The sequence below is a fragment of the Misgurnus anguillicaudatus genome, chromosome 6, assembly GCF_027580225.2.
Source record: "Misgurnus anguillicaudatus chromosome 6, ASM2758022v2, whole genome shotgun sequence".
Taxonomy (NCBI): domain Eukaryota; kingdom Metazoa; phylum Chordata; class Actinopteri; order Cypriniformes; family Cobitidae; genus Misgurnus; species Misgurnus anguillicaudatus.
Window position 1 is genome coordinate 18827666 of NC_073342.2, and position 19109 is coordinate 18846774.

Sequence of the window (19109 nt, forward strand, 5' to 3'; positions counted from 1 at the left end):
AACATTTACTTAATTATTTAACAAATGTTTCATACATTATTAAGTCGATTTTATTTGATTTTGGTAGGTATAAGTTGTACTTAAAAAAGCAGTAAATTTTACTTTAAACCGTTTGTGCACATTTTTTAAGTAACTTTTACAAATTGTTTTTTTTCCAGTGTGTTAACTTTTTTAATACAGATATATTTTATAATACAGATATAGTATGTTAAAACTGCATTTTAGTTCATATTCATGGGTAAGGAGTACTGAAGAAGAATTTTTAGTATATTAAGTACAAATTAAGTGCGTGAAAATAGAGCACTTTAAGTACATTTTTTTTTATCTGGGATATGTAGCTATATGCAGTGAATAGCTTGTTTAAAACAATTAAAATGTTACATGAAATTCAATCTGCTACAAGGCTTGATATTCAAATTTTTATGTTCCTAACTACTATCATTCACCCACTAGATGGCAACATTTTCTATGAAATGTAATTTCCTGTTCTTTTGTTTAGTAAAAACTGATGTTCTTTGTTTACATTAACCAGTTAAATTTAACCAGTTCATGTTTTTCCCCTTACTTCATATAATCTAATGATGAGATTTGTTTGATTTCACACTGACCTTACTCAGTTCATATTAATAACATCAAGATTATTTTCACAGAATGATCTTTACATTATGTAGGATGATTTTATGTCGAATTACTTCATCTGGGTTTTACATGCAGGCTGTGTCACATATCTGAGGGGCCAAGATTTGGAAAGACAAAACAAAAATTCCCACGTATGATTTAAATGTGGGTCTTCCTGGCAATGCAAAGCATTTACCACAGTGAGTAACAAACATAAATCAGATTTTATCATGGATTAAACCATTAACTAGTAACTACTAATATTAGCACTTCTCTTGCCATTGATTTCTGATCTCTAACAATTAGATATAAACTCAATAGGTGACAAAGACCATTCACGGATCAATCAAAACAATAACAAATCTTATCAAAGGTTAGTCAAATGTTTTCATTTCAGGAAAATGCCAGGTGTATTCATGTAAGTGTCATACTAGATTTGTAGGCTTTTTTAATTTTAAAATAATTGATATTAAGTAATATAAAGTAATAAAAAATATATTAAGTATATAATATAATATATCTTATTTAAAATTAGGTAAATTCCGAATTAATGCTGCGTAGTGTGTTGTTTTCCTTACCACAAGAAAGGAAACCATGACGTGGAGCTGCCCCAGATGCATCTTACCATTATGCTATCAGCACCCACAAACAGCTGCTTATATGAGAACTACCATCGCATCCGGTTTATGAGCACAGTAAACAAAAACAAAGGGTATGCTATGAGTGTACGATACAAATAAGCATTTCCATTACTATGATGACTTCATGATATTCTCTGATGCTGAAACGGGTGATAAGTTTTGACATCACAGTTTTAACTGGATGGTGTGTTTCGTCTCTCTCTAAAATGAGCTATAAGGTGAAGAATAGGTTAAAAATTTGGACAAACATCCAGTCTTATTACATTGAAAGCATAATATCTGGTGTTTTAAATATTGTTTCCAAAGTCACTTGGTCGGCTCTTCCTAATTGAAACAGTAAACTTACTAAGAACAGTACAGTAAGTCAACAATGTCATTTCTCAGAAGCAAACTCTTCTAAAAAAAAACCACAGCAGGTGACAGCATGCGTAGGAGAGAAATCAACTGTAACAGTCACAAAGAGCGATCAGCCATTTTGATCTTATGGCAAAAAAGTGTGTTTCTGATACAAGTTTCAATGTTTTTCCTATTGAAAAATGATATTCGTATAATATCAACAAATATATTGATTAATGATAATAAACCAGTGCTAGAATAAAATGACCTGTTATCCCTATATGATAAAGACATAAGAGAAGAGAAGACATTGTGTTCCTGATCGCAACCCCCTTGGCAGGAAGCTTCAATCCTCCGCACCCATTCTCCCTCCTCCTCCTCTTCCTCAGGAGACAGGACTCTGGATGAATACAGTGCGTGCAGAACCTAGGCTGTAAAATGAACGTCGTACCCACATCCTGTGTTCTAGCACAAAGTCTCTCTATCTAGCACCTGCCTGCCCTGCCCCTCGATATTTTCGCAATTACCGAAAAACTGGAAAGTGCCGGGGCATTTTCTGTTTTGTTTTGTTTTGTTTTCGGGTTGTGCTAGTATTTTTGTTTTGAAAGCACAACAAGAAAAGATAGGCACATCATATCAAATTGTAACATATGGGCGTGACAATATCAATTTATAAATTGTCTTTTAACCCATTGTTGGGTCAAATCTGAAAATTTAGCCCAGATTTACACATCTTGTGTCGTCACTTTTATTTATTTGAACACAAAATCAACACAAAATGGCACGTGTTAAAATAACACATAGCCTAATGTGTTAAATAGCATAACACAAAAAAGTGTAAAAAAAAAATTTAACACATACTTGAGTGTAGCAAAAGAAGCATAAACTTTTTTGTCACCTGTAAAATCTTAAAAATAATTTAGGAGAAATATGTCAGATTATTTTGGGAGCACCTGAAATGTTTACATAAGGTCATATATATATAATATATATTTAATCCTGCATGATTTAAATGACATTCACAATTCAGCTCAGTCCTGACTGGGTCTTTAACAAAGATGATGAATAATGAAATTCATCTATTCGCCAAACTGCAGTGCGCACTTACGCAACTGAGAACTTCACCTCTACATACGTTTGAGGACGTATATCGACAAAAAAAGGTGGACCAAAAAATGACCCCTAAACTTGAATAACAACAGGACAGTTAAATAATAAAATAAACTGATAGAAAGGGAAAGCCGCCAACAAATGTTCCGTAAAGAAACCCCTAGGGCTCAATTGCGCAACATCACTACGATAAGGATCGGATTACACTTCATTCTTTAAAAACACACAATAAACGCAACCTCAGAAGTGATTATCTGTATTTGTTAAACCACTAAACTACTCGAAGCGTGACAAAAAATATTTTTGCGTTTTCATTTGTACACACCGTGCGCTATTTTTTACCGACGACAAACGTCCCCGGATGTCTGCCAAACACTGTACTCGCGCTTGATGTCTACAAGTCAGAAAAGTGCTTTAAACATCGATGCTATTCAACATTTAACCGTACACGAGTTGTGAGTATTTAACAACATGCGTCTTACCGGACTGAATGACTTTCGGCGGTCTTGGTCATGCGGTAGCCTCTCGTAGTAAAGTTTTCATACAGCGTGTCACTGTGTTGTTTACAAAGTCTCGAGCAGAATTCCGATTGGTCCTGTCCGGCCAAGACGACGCCCCGACGCTCACGCCTCATTTGCGCCGTTTATATGCAACAATAATCCGTTATAATCCACACAACTCCACGTCACAGCTTTGTTTATTATTATGGAAGCTTTTTAGTTCGTCGCGTCGCTCGCGTGCAGCATTAAAAAATATAAGGGTTATAGTCAGTCACGCTTTAACTATAAATATAATTGTCAGTTTTTGCACTAGGTGGCGCCATTGTTAATCTTCTCCAGACAGGATTTAAATGTCAGAAAACACCGACCTTATTAATGAATATACCTCGCCTCCTTTTCGTAACTTTTTCAAATTGTACAATAATAAGTAATAACATTCTGGTATTATTTATGATTTATGTATACATCTAGAAAGTTTTATGCATTCATGTTTATAATATATTATGCACTACAAATGCACTATGCAAAAAGTATGTTTTCAACAGCCTTTATGACAGTTCATATAATTTGACCAAAACATTTTATCGCTCATTACATTTGCTAATTACTGTAAATACATTTTTTATTATTTTGTATTTTATTATTATTATTATGATTATTATTTTGTCGTATTTGTCAGCTCTTGATGCACTGATGCATGCGATAAAAAGGAAAAAAATATGAGTAAAATAAGTTTGTATGCACGTGATATATTACATCACTTTTGAACCGATTAAAAAATAAATAACTATTGGTTTTGGCAAAATGGTCTTAAACATTCAAACATCAATTTCAGAAACATTAAAATTAATTTATAACAAGTTTGTCTCGTCCGTTATCCTATTACGTAGTGTGAAGTGGCGCGGAGTGTCTCGCGCTGTTGACGCATGACGTCAGAGCACGCTCTAAGCAGCTATGTTCTACTTGCAGCGTTGCGCAGGCCGTACGGTTTGTGACATCAAAGTACCGCGATAGCGATTCGGGAGATGGCAATTTGAATCACTCTCGCGGTGCTTGATGTCATTATCCAATCGGTCTGCGCAGGGCCGCATAAAGTCGAACACGCCCAGCGCCTTTCCTTTTTGTCAACCCTCCGCGGTCCGTGTTGTTTCCGCATAATTACAAGGAATCCCCGCCCAGCCTGATCCCAGCTTGGCTGCGTTGTTTGGGGACAGTCCGAAGATGGCGACGGCCCAGCTGTACTGCGTCTGCCGGCAGCCGTACGATGTGAGCCGGTTTATGATAGAATGCGATATATGTAAGGATTGGTTTCATGGCAGGTAAGAAATGAAACAATTTCTTCGTGATGTGGATTGTCAGACGGGTAATGAAAAATATCCAACGCATCGATACCCAAGCGTATGAAGAAGACCTATGGCACTTCGGGGTGTCAGTAGCTGTGTTGAGCGGAGCTCGCGCGTCATGAGAGAATTCCACGCGCCGCTTTGTCAAAATTTCCAAGCGTTGCACGCCAGCTTTGGCATTTTCGTGGTGTAAACACTCAGGTTTCGTGCATGTTGGTAATTTCCTTTCTTGCACCGTTACAGTTTTGTCTTAAGAACTGACAGTTTTTATGTACCCCAGCAATTTGGGCAGGAAAATAAGTTCACGTAGGGTTGTCTCGGTAGTTTTGTGGCGAAGAGTGTCAGCTGACACGAGCTATGTGTAGGAAATAATACACAAAAATGTAAAGTTAAAACTTGTACTGCTTTTAAGTGAACTCATGCATCGTGTTTGCTAAATGCTGTAAACTGTACTTGCTTAACAGTAACGTTATATGAGCTTTCTCAAAACAAGAGTTTAAAATGATTTAAACTGCACTTATTACACTCTCCGCATTTATTTGAACATCAAAGGTAAACAGTTGGTAGTGTAAACAACATCTGGAAATTTTCGTGACGTGGGTTGCCTTTATTTGAATTCAGTCCATCTATGGCAACTGTTCTGACTTTTATTACTCCTCGTAAATTAAAATGCATATCAGGTTATTTCTTTGTTGGATAATCCGGAGCCACGGGCAAGACAGTCTGTGAAGCGTGAGGAAACGTGGGGGGTTTCGTTTAAAAGTTACACGGGGAGGGGGGTAACTAAACAAAGACGTGTGGTTGAGTTTACGAGATCAGACCCTCGCCTACTTCTCCCGCTTTTAAATGCACGTGCGTTACAGATTGCTTGGAAAGTATATCCTACTTTTTGGGGCTGGGTTGTTTAAAACCAGTTTTAAGTATAAAAAGACACGTTTGTAAAGAAGCACAGCTTTGAGATTTCTGTGATTGTTTGGTCTTTTTGATTGACAGCAGGGGTCGGGCATTTAAATCCCCCAGTTTTACAAATATGGGCATGTGGTTCCGCCTCTTAAAAAGACAGGCGCATCTTTAACGTGTACACTGTACAGCGTGGAGTTATGCCCAGGCATGAAATAGCCTACATGAAGTGAAATTTGCTTCTTTAACCCTAAAATTTAAGCGTAAGGAATACATAAATATTATAAAATATACATATAATAGTTTCTCTGTCCCAGTGTGCCTTTTGTGTACACTTGTAGTATTTTTACTTTTTTAAATTAAATTACTCAAATGACTTTTAATTTTCAATGCTTATGTCTACATAAAATTATAATCCACATATATGTTTCAAGATTTTATTGGACAAATAGAGGTTTACTCGCATTTATATTGCATATAGCGTCAAATTTTGATAAAGGTGTGCTGTATCGCTGTAACATCTCAGCGGTGCCATGTAGATAAACTGGGGTAATCATATTTGTGGGATGCATGGTTGATGTGTTTTGTGTTACTTAGATCTTCCATGCAGCACTGCAGACTGCCACCAATGGGATTAGCTATCTTGCCGGCTGCCGGGCCTGGGCTGTTATCTGGCTCGGTGCACAGCCTGCTTTGGGAGACAGGAGCCACTGAAGGGCTCAGAGGATTACGAAACCCCATGCATGATATAGTAACAAGAGTCACAGCATTATTACAGACATCTAGTTTTAACCTTGCAAAACTACCCATGCATGCCTTGCCTACATGCATGCAGGCCGTTCTTACCAGCTTCAGTTTCAGTATAGTTTGTTTATCCCTAAGCAAATCACTCTAAATCAGGTCTGTAATCTTTGATTTAGTTTGCGTTCCTCGTTTCTTGAATAATTTGTGGATTTGCATGCTTGATGTACATGCGTGGGTTTCTATATGTGTGTTTGTAGGAGGATGAAGATTGATGGCGGCGTCATTGGCCAGAGGCAAGTTCAAAGCCCCATTTATCAACGTCCTTCAGAGGATGAAAACACAGAGGAGAGATAGATGGTTTCTGTCTTTCAGTCTAGGTTTTTAGTGGGATTGTTCCGGTTGAAAAGTCACCCCCGCCTCTTTCCTCTGCTCTGTATGGAACGTTAGCAATTCTTAATGATGATAAGATACCACGGTCACCAAGACATCTATGTGAAATGCACTGTGTTCACATGCTGCTTCACTAGGGTATATGCGCAACGTATTTCCGCATTCCTGTTAAACATAGTAGATCGTTTCCGGTTCTGTATGATCTACGCTGACATGGTGCTGTTTTCATGGATGAAGCCTCCAGAAGCTACCAAAGACGAGATAATCGATGTCCAGTGGATATGCTCGTTAACATCTTAAATCTTTTTTTATATACTTTATAGCATTCCACAGGCATTTTCTTCTCGCATACATTCAGATATTAGAATAAAAAATAACAGGGCACAAAAAATAATACTGCGAATAACAACAACAAGCTACGATACCACATGCCGGCAACCGGAAGCAATCAACCCAGTTTAACTGTTTGGTCATGTGACATTTTGCGTATAAAGGCCCTGTCACAAATGGCGCAATTCATGTGGACTTTCGGTCTTGTGCCCTTAAATTGCGTGTGCTCGCTTAGTCTACGAGTCCATAGGGTGTCCCATCTGTCATTTTTACGCTTCGAAGAGTGCTCATCAGTGCCCCCTTGATGCGGTCTTTGGCGAAGCCAACACTGCAGCAGGCTTCGCGCACTACCAACCCAGAAGTCCTTGCGAAAGAGCAATCAGACGACTGAAGGGAGGAGTTTACACTGACTGGGAACCTCTCTCTTCCTGTTTCAAGCATGATGCTCGAGTCTGTCCTAAAATACGACTCCGGTGCACCCTCGTGAACTAGCATCAAGGGTCCCTAAAGTCTGCACTACTTGTCCACAAGTCAGGAGTGTGCCATTTGGGAAAGGGCCATCGTATTTGGAGAAAACCATCTGGCAGTGACGCAAATTTCGTCATCTGAAAAGTGCGTGTGTACTACAGACGTGCCACCAGATTTGTTAAACCCCACATACATTGTACGCATGGGTCGCGCATGCGCGTACAGAAAAATGCAGTAAGACCCTGTCCCAATTGGCGCACCTAATGTGGACTTTCGCTCTAGTGGCCTTAAATTGCGCGTGCTCACTTAGTCTATGAGTCCGTAGGGTGTCCCATCTGTCATTTTTACGTTTCGAAGTGTTGCTCATCAGCGCCCCATTGATGCGGTCTTTGGCGAAGTCTAAACTGCAGCAGGCTTCGTGCACTTTACCAACCCAGAAGTCCTTGCGAAAGAGCAATCAGAAGACTGAAGGGAGGAGTTTACACTGACAGGGAACTTCTCTCTTCCAATTTCCAGCTTGACGCTCGACTCCGGTGCAACCACGTGCACTCGCATCAAGGGTCCCTAAAGTCTGCACTACATGATGTCATCAAAGTGTGGACTCTGAGGAGGACCACAAGTCCGGAGAGTGCCATTTGAGACCGGGCCACCGTATTTGGAGAAAACCATGTGGCAGTGACGCAAATTTCGTCATCAGAAATGTGCGTGTGTACTATACACGCCACCAGATTTTTTAAACACCACATTGTACGCATAGGTCGTACATGCGGGTACAGAAGAATGTAGTAACACCCTGTCCCAAATGGCGCACCTTATGTGGACTTTTCGACTTATGTGGACCTTAAATTGCGCGTGCTCGCTTAATCTACAAGCCCGGTAGGGTGTTCCATCTGTCATTTCTACTCTCCGAAGTGTGCTCATCAGCACCCCCTTTGCATTCTTGATGCGTTCTTCAGCGAAGCCCGCACTGCTGCAGACTCCGCACTTTACCAACCCTGAAGTCCTTGCAAAAGAGCAATCAGAACAATCAGACGACGGAAGGGAGGAGTACACACTGATGGACAACTTCTTTTTCTATTTCCGGCATATTGCTTGAGTCTGTCCCAAAATACGACTCCAGTGCACCCTCGTGGACTCGCATCAAGGGTCCCTAAAGTCTGGACTACATGATGTCATCAAAGTCTGCACTACATGATGTCATCAAAGTCTGGACTCCTAGGATGTCCACAAGTCAGGAGTGTGCCATTTGGGACAGGGCCTGTGTAGCCCAGGAGAAGCGTTGCATTTTGTCACAATGCGCATGTTTCAAACGTCTGCTTACACATATAACTATGCTTTGCAAGGCTGTGCATTTGACCGTGCGCAACTATACTTCAGTAGTTTATGATTGGGCACCTGAGTTCAAATCCAAAAAATAGTTTTTGACAGACAGCTATTCCTATGCATTTATGTTGTTTGGGGAAGCGTAGCTTTGGGGTTGTTTGAAAGATGAGTAGACGGTGACAGATTGTAGTTTAAAGAAAACTATATGCATTGAGTAAGCAGTACAATAGGTCATGGGTTTGAACACACATACTGATATAAAATGTATAGCTTGTAATGCATTTAGATAAAACCGCCTGTCAAATGCATACTGTAAATGTGAATGTAAACGGTTGACTTGCATGGATTAACCAAATGTACAATGATCAATTTGTGCTGTAGCAGTAAAGATTTAATGCATTGCAATATAATATGGCCAGACATTTCTATTGTATAAGTTTTCTTTTAGTGGCCATTTTGATTTAAGCGATTTGTCAGATACATTTTTCACACAAACTTATGATTAACAGCCTAACGTTGGCAACCTATTGATTTCAAGACCATTATCCACTTTATGAATATACCAGAGATGATCTCACTGGTTATCTGTCACATTTGTCAAATCTAATAATGGCTGTTACAGTGTTTTGAAAGGGAAAGTGGTTCGAGTCGTGGGAATGTAGCCTTAAAGCGCTAAAGTGTAATTTCACTCGATGATAAATAAGAGAGAACAGATCAGATTGTTCTTCACATTGATATGACAGTTTTAACAATGCACGATGCGCAGGTGGTCTTTGCGGTTAAAGCGTCTAGGCCTTGTGCTGTTTTAAATGCAAGTCTACATATTTTGCATCTTCAAACAAAGGTGAGAGTTTGCAACTCGATGGCGTCAAGAGGAAGCTCACTGCTGAAGTTGGGGCGATGGTCTTGGCCAAGTTGTGGGTTTGAAACAGCAATGTTTGTTTCCTTCACTAAGTGTTGCTTCCTGTTCTCATTACTGTCAGTGCTTTGGCTGGCAGATAGGCGGTTGGCTCTTTACAGAGGCATAAACTGGGTGGGTGGAGGGACTTCAGTTTATCATTTTTTTTACTCTTGCTTTATATTTCCTGCTGTTTCCGTCTGTTGGCTTTTTGGCACATGGTTTCCCCGACTTCCCTCAGCCAGTCTTAATTTAGCAAACGAGTGCAACCACACATCAAAACGGACGCTGTTCCCTGTGGTCGTTTCAGCAAAGTCTGATGGTTAAGGATCTGCTTTGCTAACACAGGGTGTGGCTTTTACAGTCTTGCTTGGTCACCCTTTGAATTATTTTCATTCTAGCATTATGCCCTTCAGCAAGGCTCTTAACCTAGTTTTGGGTATTGTCATTGCAATTGTTTTACTAGGTCACACTAGATAAAAAAAGGTGTTGGGGTAGACTCTGCAAGCCGGCCAGGGCGCGATTAACCAAACCGCGCCCGTGGGCGGTACAGAGCGATCAAACTTGTCAAACGAACCAGGCTTTTGGTTTGGATAGCGTGAGTCCGCCCTAATACATTGGTGTAAACATATTTGCCTCTTGATCATAGGGATGGAAATTGAGATTCAGAATGTCCACATTCTTTCCCAATGCAGATGGAATATCATAAAAAAATTAGCATTGAATCTGCAACTTACCCCCTACTTTATTGGAACTTTGGTACTGTACTGTCATGTCTTATTAACTGTATGGTCAACCGAATAATCACCCTTTGTGTGCATTTTTTCCCTTTGAAGCTATTATTTTTTATTTTATAGTTTTTGGCTTTTCTCTCTCTGGCTGTATTCAGAAATGGCAAAATGCTCGGTCAAAAAGAGACGATTGTGTTATAATTTGAAGGAAAACACCACCGTTTTTCAATACCTATCTTTTTTCAATGCGTGCACTTGATCTTTGTGCGGCGCGTCGTGAATGTGTTGGCGTTTGGCCTAGCCCCATTCATTCCTTGTGATCCAGACAGGGATGGATTTGGAAGCCACCAAACACTTTTTCCGTATTTAAAGACATGAGTAAGTATGGTGGCACAAGGTGAGACGTGGTGATATTTTTTGAGCGGATAAATGTGAGAATTGTATTGTATGGCGGAGGAGCACTTTGCAGCACTTCGACCTCTGTGCGCAGTAACATCATCACTCCTGACTACACTCGCTCAAACTTCCATCCATATTACTGCGCCCAAGGTCGAAGTGCTGCAAACTAAGTGCTCTTCCGCCTACAATATAGTTCTCATTTTTATCCGCTTAGAGAGTCGCCGCGTTTTGTTTTGTGCCGCCATACTTACTCATGTAACTCATGTCTTTGAGTGCGGAAAACATGGAAGTGTTTGGTGGCTTCTGGGTTCATCCCTGTTTGGATATTAAGGAATGAATGGGGCTGGGCTGGGTGCTGGCACATTCACGGCGCGCTGTATAGGGATTAAGTGCACGCATTGAAAAAAATATAAGTATGTATTAATTCGTCTAAGTTGAGGTAAGAATATAGTAAAATATTGAAAAACGGCGTTGTCTTCCTTTAAACTATGCTTGGTTTCAACTCGAAATGCTGGGTTGTTTTAACCCATTGTTGGGTCAACTATTAACATTTTCTAAGTTAATTTGATCCAATGTAACTCAAGAATTGTCCTTTCTTGACCTAAGGTTGGTTTGAAATGAACCCAGCATTTTTTTTTAAATGTAACCTACTACCAAAATTCACATACTATGCTATGTAACCTAATGCAGAGTAAGTAAATGAATTTTCTGAATGCATTGAATACATCTATGACCTACTTTTTGTATTGCACATTTGCTGAAATGTGCAGTATACAACAGAGTGCACTCCGTGGAAACCATATACCACAATGCAGTGCACTTTAACAATAATACCAACCTTACCTTCCACGAGTTTAGAGCGGATGTCATGTAAAGAATGATTCAATGATTCTTCATTTTATTAAATGCATTTGAAATGTATTTTCATGCATAAGGTTAGGTCAGCACTCAGCAAGGAGCCCTCAGGCTCAGATCATGGTAGAAAGCGTGATTCTGAGAGCATAATGAAATCTATGGCTTACATTCTGTGAATTCTGCCTGTGAACTTGCCATCACCATGGAGACCCGTTTTATATGCTTTCAGTCTAGGTGAGGGATTGGTTAGGCCTTCAGGAGAGCTCATTGGTTATGTTGGGTTTATGCATTCATTTCAAAGCAGGGTTCAAGAAACTTCCAAAGTTAAATGCCCGAAGGGTCTCCACACAACACTAAACCCTACGCTTCATCAGACAAGTGGTCATTATCACAAGAACCATTAGAAATGTAATGCTTGTCGAATGGCAGCCCACAGGCACTTCTCCAAAAAGGTCCTGTTGAGAAATTCGCCACATCCTCCCATTGTTTGTCTAGACTTGTTCCATCTCGGCATCATGCCGACCTTTCAACGTAGCCTACTAATGACTGTCTTTGTTCAAGATAAACGCGACTCTTAAGGAAGCAGTAAGGAAAGGCTGTCATCTAAGCATTTTTCAACAGCATAAGACCATCTACATCGCCCCTCCTCAGCCTTAGAGAAGCTGTGTATCTGTATTTGTCTTTTGATGCCAAATCCCAACATATTTTTAGGTCTTAAAGACTCTTCCTGCCAGACACAGACAACCCATTGAGAGATTTATGATATTGATGGAACGGAGCCCAGAGGCTTGTTTGTGTGTTGTTGTTGCCAATCACAATTTGGCCAACAGATCATCCAAATTTCTGTGTTAAATTCGGTTATATACTTGTTGATGAAATAGATTCTGTAGCTATGCAGTTGTGATATAAATACATTTCTGGACATACATACTACATCTTGTGTGTAAAGTGTCCACTGTTTGCACACTGTAGAATGTCAGCAGATTTAGTAGTGCACGAATTGGGAAGCAGGATGTCAGTCCTGTGGCTTATTTTCCAAGCGCAAGAGAGGAAAATTTCGACAGATGTAGTGACATTCCTCTTGTTGGGAGCGAGAGCCCCCCTCCCCTTTACAAAACAATATGCAATACCAGTGCAACAACGTAAGCCTTGGCAATGATGATGACTTCATGCAATAGCCTGGTAAGATTTCAAATCGCATGTGTGTTATGATGCTAAAACAAAACAAGCTTCGCGCTTTTGATTTCTTAATCCGGTTATCATATTTCATGCTGAAAATGAAGAGTGCGAGGTTTAAATAATTGCATGAGGTATGGCTGCTGGCTTGCTTGTGTGTTTTGCAAAGTGTGGACACAGATTTTGTAGCTTGCCTTGCACAAAAGACACTTTTTTTTGTTTGTTTGCTTTTCCAGACCAAGTTTTTTTATTTACCTTGACTATTTGGTGTTATTGGAATATGAGTTTTGTATTGAAAGTGTTCCAAATGACATTTCTAATAAATGCTGTTTTGGGTTTATTGTTAATATTTATGTTATTAGTTATGTCTACTCTATTATTACATTTAGAACGCAGTAAATTAATACCAGCTCAATTAATGTTTGGAAATGAAGATGGCCATTTGAGAAGTTTAAATTAAATTAAAATTAAATGCATTAAAAGGTCCATAGAGACAAGTAATGAGTTAAAGGGATAATTTACCCATAAATGAAAATTCTGCCATCATTTACTCAATTTGTTACAAACCTGTATACATTTCTTTGTTTTGTGAACACAATTTAAGATATTTTGAAAAATGCTTGTAACCAAACAGATCTGGGGCACCATTCACTTCAATAGTAGGAAAAATTAATACTATGATACTAGGAATAGTTTACCCAACCCAAAATAAAAATTCTGTCTTTATTCTGCTAAACAAAAAGGAAGAAATTTGTTATCAAGGAGGAAGCAGGAGCACCACTAAATTCCATTGTAGGAAAAATACTCAAGACAATGATGCTCCAAAATTGTGTGGTTACAAACATTGTAATATCTTAATATAATGTGCATCATAATATCTATCTTTGTGTTCAGCAGAACAAACAAATGTATTAAGGTTTTGAACAACTTGAGGGTGAGTGAATGATGACAGAATTTAAATTTTTGGGTGAACTATCCCTTTAAATAATCTGTTTGACACATGGATGAAATAACAATGGAAAACACATCCCCATGCAGTGGCGGCCGGTGAAATCTTTTACGAGGGCGCACGATGGGAAGCTCATCATAACATGTATAGTCCATCATGTGTGTGGTTCGTAATTTCAAAATATGTGTTCGGCGTGTCATGTGAATTTATGTGCATCACGCGTGATGTCAAAATACGAGCCTGCTGCAGACACTTTTAAGGGGTTTATGATAAAAGAGACGCTCGCGGTTGCCAGATACTTGCTTAATACCATGTACAGTTGTTGTTATGTAAAGTACTTGTGTCTAAAAATTATTTAAAAATTATTTAAAATTATTATCTGCTAAAAATGTTAGCAGTCCGGCAGTCCCTCATAATACAAGCTTTCTTTTATCTTGTACTCATTCAGACTCTTTTTTCATACCAACGCTGTTCATTTCAACCCATCTTGGCAGCAGATGAATGTCCTGGCGTGTGTTATCATGGCTCAGAATCTCCTTAGTCAGATCTGTTTTTAGTGACGCAGCGATCATATTCAGGCAGCGTAGGACTTTCGCTCAGATTTAGAAGAAAGTGACTGTCATCTCATGTTAGGTCAAGAACTTGGGCGTTGTGATGTAATCATGTCCATGACTCACTTCCTGAATGTTTTTTGTGGGTTTTCTCATCACAGTTAAAGCTCAGAGCGAGTGAGAGGGAAAGTTCTTGGCTGGTGTTCAGATTAGTAGCTGGATCAGTTTGTTCTGGCTCCCTGGAGATGTCCACGTGTTGCACTTCATACTTTCTGTGTTATTTTCCACCAGATTAAATCGAGATGTATTAACCATTCATGCACCATACATATCATTCATAGTACCATGTAGTTTAACCCAGTGGGGGTGCTAATAGAAACCCTTTTGATGTGGACCAGGACCACTGCCATTTAAACCCCAGTGTTTCCCACAGTCTATTCCAAAACAAACACGCTCTCCTCCCCCTTCACCTCCTGTCCCCTGCCCTGGAGCCCTACCAAATGTAACCTCACATCTGGAGCTATGGGTTAGCCAGGCCTGTCTGGGGTTAAACCTAATCGACCATAGATGACCCAGTCTGGAGTTATTCTTCGGTCACTGGAAGCAAATCTGTTGAATCTTTTGTTTCACATCAAAAACAGATTTAAAAGTGAATGTTTGATTCTATTTTTTACGGTTTAAAATCCTATTGATCATTATAATAAGTGCAAAGGTTATGGGTTCGAACCCCAGGGAACACACAGGCTGTCTATTCAAGGTGCTTTTTTTTTTGATTAAAGCATCTACCAAATGCATAAATGTAAATAGTGTAATGCTTGAACCATGAAAATTGCTTTTACTGTTGTCATGTTGCACAACCTGAGCCAAAGCATGGCCCATAGACTATATAAAACATTATATATATATAGAAAACCGTTGTGTCCGTGACATTACCCATAGGTTTTTAAGGACATTTTTGGACCCAAAGATAACCAAAAGTTGAGCATTTTAAGATGGGAGGTCTATGGGATTGACTATCTTTTGGAGCCAGTCAATGAATTGCAATGGAAGTCACTTCCATGTCCATGTTGGATTCACGACAGAGACCGGAAAGGGGGACTCATTAACTGACTTACTGACTAATGAATCTTGCACAAAGCCAGTAGCTCATTAATCACATGACTTCCTGTGAAATAACATGTCATTTAAGGTAATCGCAGGGTGTGGCTTGAAATGGTAAAATGATGAATTGGAGCAATGGGGTCATGAGCGATAAGACTTGCATTGGATGTGAGAGGTTGTAGGAAAATTTTGTTTTAGTAGGGGCCTTGTGCAAGTATGATAAAACCCATTCTGTTTGTATTGTATTTTTTTAAATTTATAAATTAATGAAATTATTCAATGCTAATTTAAGTAGCATGCAGGCAGCCAAACCAACCTATGCTGAAGCATTAACAATTTGTTTTGTTTTACAGCTGTGTTGAGGTAGAAGAGCACTATGCCGTGGACATTGATGTTTACCATTGTCCCAACTGTGACGTCCTTCATGGACCCTCCTTGAGTACGTATCCCTTCTACGATGTCTGTTAGAGCATCACACTAAAGCCCGGAATATAGTCTGTTTTTTTACGTGTATGCGAATGTACGTGCAAATTCGAATGCACAGCATTGTAAAGTAAAGTTTATTGAAATTTTATTTGTACATAAACGTTTGATGCATGTGCATTGCGCCAAAATGCATCTCCTGGGCTACATAATACATTCTCCTATACGTGCATGTGCGACCTTCCTGTACAATGTACACAGGGTTTTAAAAATGCTGGTGACGTACAGTACGCGGACACTTTTCTTTGATGATGAAAATGGCATTACGCACACTATATGTGGACCCTTGCATACGCATAAAAAATGGACCATACTTCAGCCTTAACACCGTCAAAATCATGGATTCGATTTCCAATACCTTGTAAAAAGAAACTAGATCTCGAATTTTCTGTAATGCTGCGTTCACACCAGCCGCGGTAGAGGCGTCAAGCGCGAGTGATTTCACCGTTAAGTCAATGCGAAGACTTGCGGCGTGAATTCTAGTAATGGCGTAAATTGAGAGTTGCCGCGGGAATTGCGCAAGTTGAAAAATTTGAACTTGCGCCGCGTTAACCAATCAGGAGCTTGCTCTAGTAGTGATGTGATTACAAGAAGCGAGCGGAGTCGCAGAAGCCCCTCCCATGACGCAAATTTCCACATGAATGTCTCAATGACTATAATTTCACGCGTGGCCTTTCACGCGTAAATGAAGCAAGTAAACTCAAAATGATCAAGCAGCAAATTAGACGAAATTTGACGCCTCAAACGCGGCTGGTGTGAACCCACAGTTAGTTTCTTTAAAAAAAAAAACATCTGCCAATTGCATGCATGTAAAATCTGTTTCATTTCAGCACTTGCTGGTTTTCCACTTCCCAGTGAGGAATTTTGTGCTAATTAAACCATGTAATTCCAGGAATCAAATGAATGTCTAGTTTAAGTGGATTTATAGCGTATACAGTCCGTCAAACTGCTACGGTCATCAAGCAGTTGAATTCATTAACATCTGTGTCGCTCACAGGTGGTTGTGGTGGTCGGGTAACTGTGTTTTGTATTGTTCTGATGCCAGACGTATTAAATTCTCTCTCTGTCTGACTTTACAGTGAAGAAGCGAAACAACTGGCACAGACACGATTACACAGAGCCAGATGATGGCAGTAAGCCGGTGCAAGCCGGCACATCTGTATTTGTCAGGCAGTTACAGACCAGGACCTTCCCCAGGTAGGTGTACCAAACTGTAAAAACATAACCCTAATGATAGGGCACGGTAATTATTTGTGCGGCCTGTGACGATCTTTATACTTCTGCTTAAACTACAGTGGGGATGAGATCTTGCAACCCATGCAGGGCAGTCAGGTCACTCAGCGGTATCTGGAGAGGCACGGCTTTCGCTATCCCATCGCCGTGCACAAAATGGAAGGGCTTGGCCTCAGGTTACCTCCACCGGATTTTTCTGTCAAGGATGTTGAGCGCTATGTCGGTAAGAATGGCGTGTGGTGTGGAACAAGCAACTGTGCTCATGGGATCTGTGTATATATGCTTTAACAATTTGAATGAGGATCAGCCTCCGTGGAGCTGCAATGCACAAAAGTACCTTTACCCTTTGCAATTCAAACCAATACCTTACCTTTCCAATACCTACTAGCCACTGTACTCCCCTTCGTGAGCATCAGCCCTCGTGCGAGTTTAAATATTAATACCATTAAGAGCGACTTCATGTAATGGGTTTGAATTACAGTGCAGCTACTACGAAGATCAGATGTTAATCTAAGGTGACTCCACCAAGTTCAACGGGTCTAACCTTTTAGCAAACCTTAATCAACCTGTAATGAAATAAGAGTGCAGATAAATGCAGTGTGCTTTACACCAGCCCCGCAGAACTCATTTCATTGAAAGTCTGGCCCTTATAGTGTCCAATTACACGACTGTTATCTTACACACTCATCTCCTGCACACTGAGCATTGTCTGGGAAGTTTAGGTTACAGCCATCTCCTCTCACGTACGGGAGTGCACACAACAATCAGCTGCTCCGTGTGGGTTCTGTGGGATTCGACCTGCGGCCCACTGGGAATAAAGGTGTGATTATGTTGCACCTAAAGAAAGGTGACAAAAGCTGTGCCCCTGCCATACTTTTTGGTAACTGTGGTTAACCGATTACTACCAACATACTTTTCATTTAAAGCTGTTTTTAGTCATAACCCTCATTTACTCGTTTAATTTTTCGACAGAAAAATAAAGTGCAATTCCTTATCAATTCCAATTTATGCTAAATATTTTTTATGCATTTCGTTTATGTTCCAACAATCGGAATAGTTTAATAAAAGGGTTGGCAAGATGAGAAAATCTAAAATCTTTAAAAAAAAACTTGTTTTAAAAGCATGCATCAGGTTTATTTCAATGCACATAGTGTATTTATGTCAATTTTATGCAATAAAAAAATTACATTTGGACCAGTTTTATGAAAGTTAAGACTGAATGGAACTGAAAATGTCAAATGGTGCAACCGCCAATTGCGCCAAAGTATGAGAAATATTAAATCATTTAACCACCTTGATGGCATGCATAATCATTAAAAAAATCAGTTTTAAATATTATTTTATTAGTTATTTCTAAATGTACATTTTAATGCGTTTTTGTAATATTTGTCCTGACATATGCTGAAAACAGCTTTGTTTTCTAATAATCTTCAAAAAATGTATGTAAAAAAAATCATATTACACTAAACTAGATGATTATATTTTATTCCACATTTTTTATGAATAAATGTATATTTTCATAAAAAAAATATTAGTTACACCAATTAACACAGACCGGTTACACCACATTAACATTTTTGCAATTATCCCCCAAATATTTTTTCAAAATGAAATAAACCCAGAAATTTTAGACTTGGTTCTCAAAAAGACAATGTATGCAAGTTATCTGCAAATTCATTTTGAAATTTTAACCCTGTTACATTTAATTGAACCACAAATACGGACACAAAATAATTAACGTCATGACCCTTTTACTTCTGCGAACGTAAAGGATGCATGTTGCAAATGCTTTGCAAAAAGCTGTTAACTGACACGTGCATGTGCTTATAAATTATAAAAATGTTTGCTTGCTTGTAAATCGTGAGAACTTTTTGAATTTTTGTTTATTCGTATATTTTGTTTGTTTGTTTACGCTAAGTGTGACATTTACAGCAGAGACAGCTGATAGGTGCGATACCCCCTACCGTTAGCAAGCTGAATAGAGTTGGTTTGTAAACATCTGGCAAAACAATTCACGTAATATTTGATTT

General features: G+C 39.3%; 2 protein-coding genes across 4 annotated transcripts in view; one reads left to right on the forward strand and one right to left on the reverse strand.

Moving 5' to 3' along the window:
* ccnd2a (cyclin D2, a) overlaps positions 1 to 3428 on the reverse strand; it is a 170468-nt gene extending 167040 nt beyond the window's left edge. The window contains exon 1 of one of the 2 annotated variants that reach the window (XM_073868660.1): positions 3188 to 3428. The gene's annotated coding sequence lies outside the window, so the exon portion shown is untranslated. The remainder of the gene's footprint in view (positions 1 to 3187) is intronic. The other variant, XM_073868659.1, reaches the window with a different exon arrangement.
* Positions 3429 to 4358: 930 nt separating this feature from the next.
* Positions 4359 to 19109, forward strand: part of kdm7ab (lysine (K)-specific demethylase 7Ab) — a 35325-nt gene continuing 20574 nt past the window's right edge. Inside the window, exons 1-4 of one of the 2 annotated variants that reach the window (XM_073868663.1) lie at positions 4359 to 4524; positions 15717 to 15802; positions 16926 to 17043; positions 17142 to 17302. In XM_073868663.1, the coding sequence (XP_073724764.1) occupies positions 4427 to 4524; positions 15717 to 15802; positions 16926 to 17043; positions 17142 to 17302 (463 nt within the window). In that variant the 5' untranslated portion in view covers positions 4359 to 4426. Of the gene's footprint in view, positions 4525 to 7401; positions 8082 to 15716; positions 15803 to 16925; positions 17044 to 17141; positions 17303 to 19109 lie in introns of those variants that run through there. The other variant, XM_073868664.1, reaches the window with a different exon arrangement.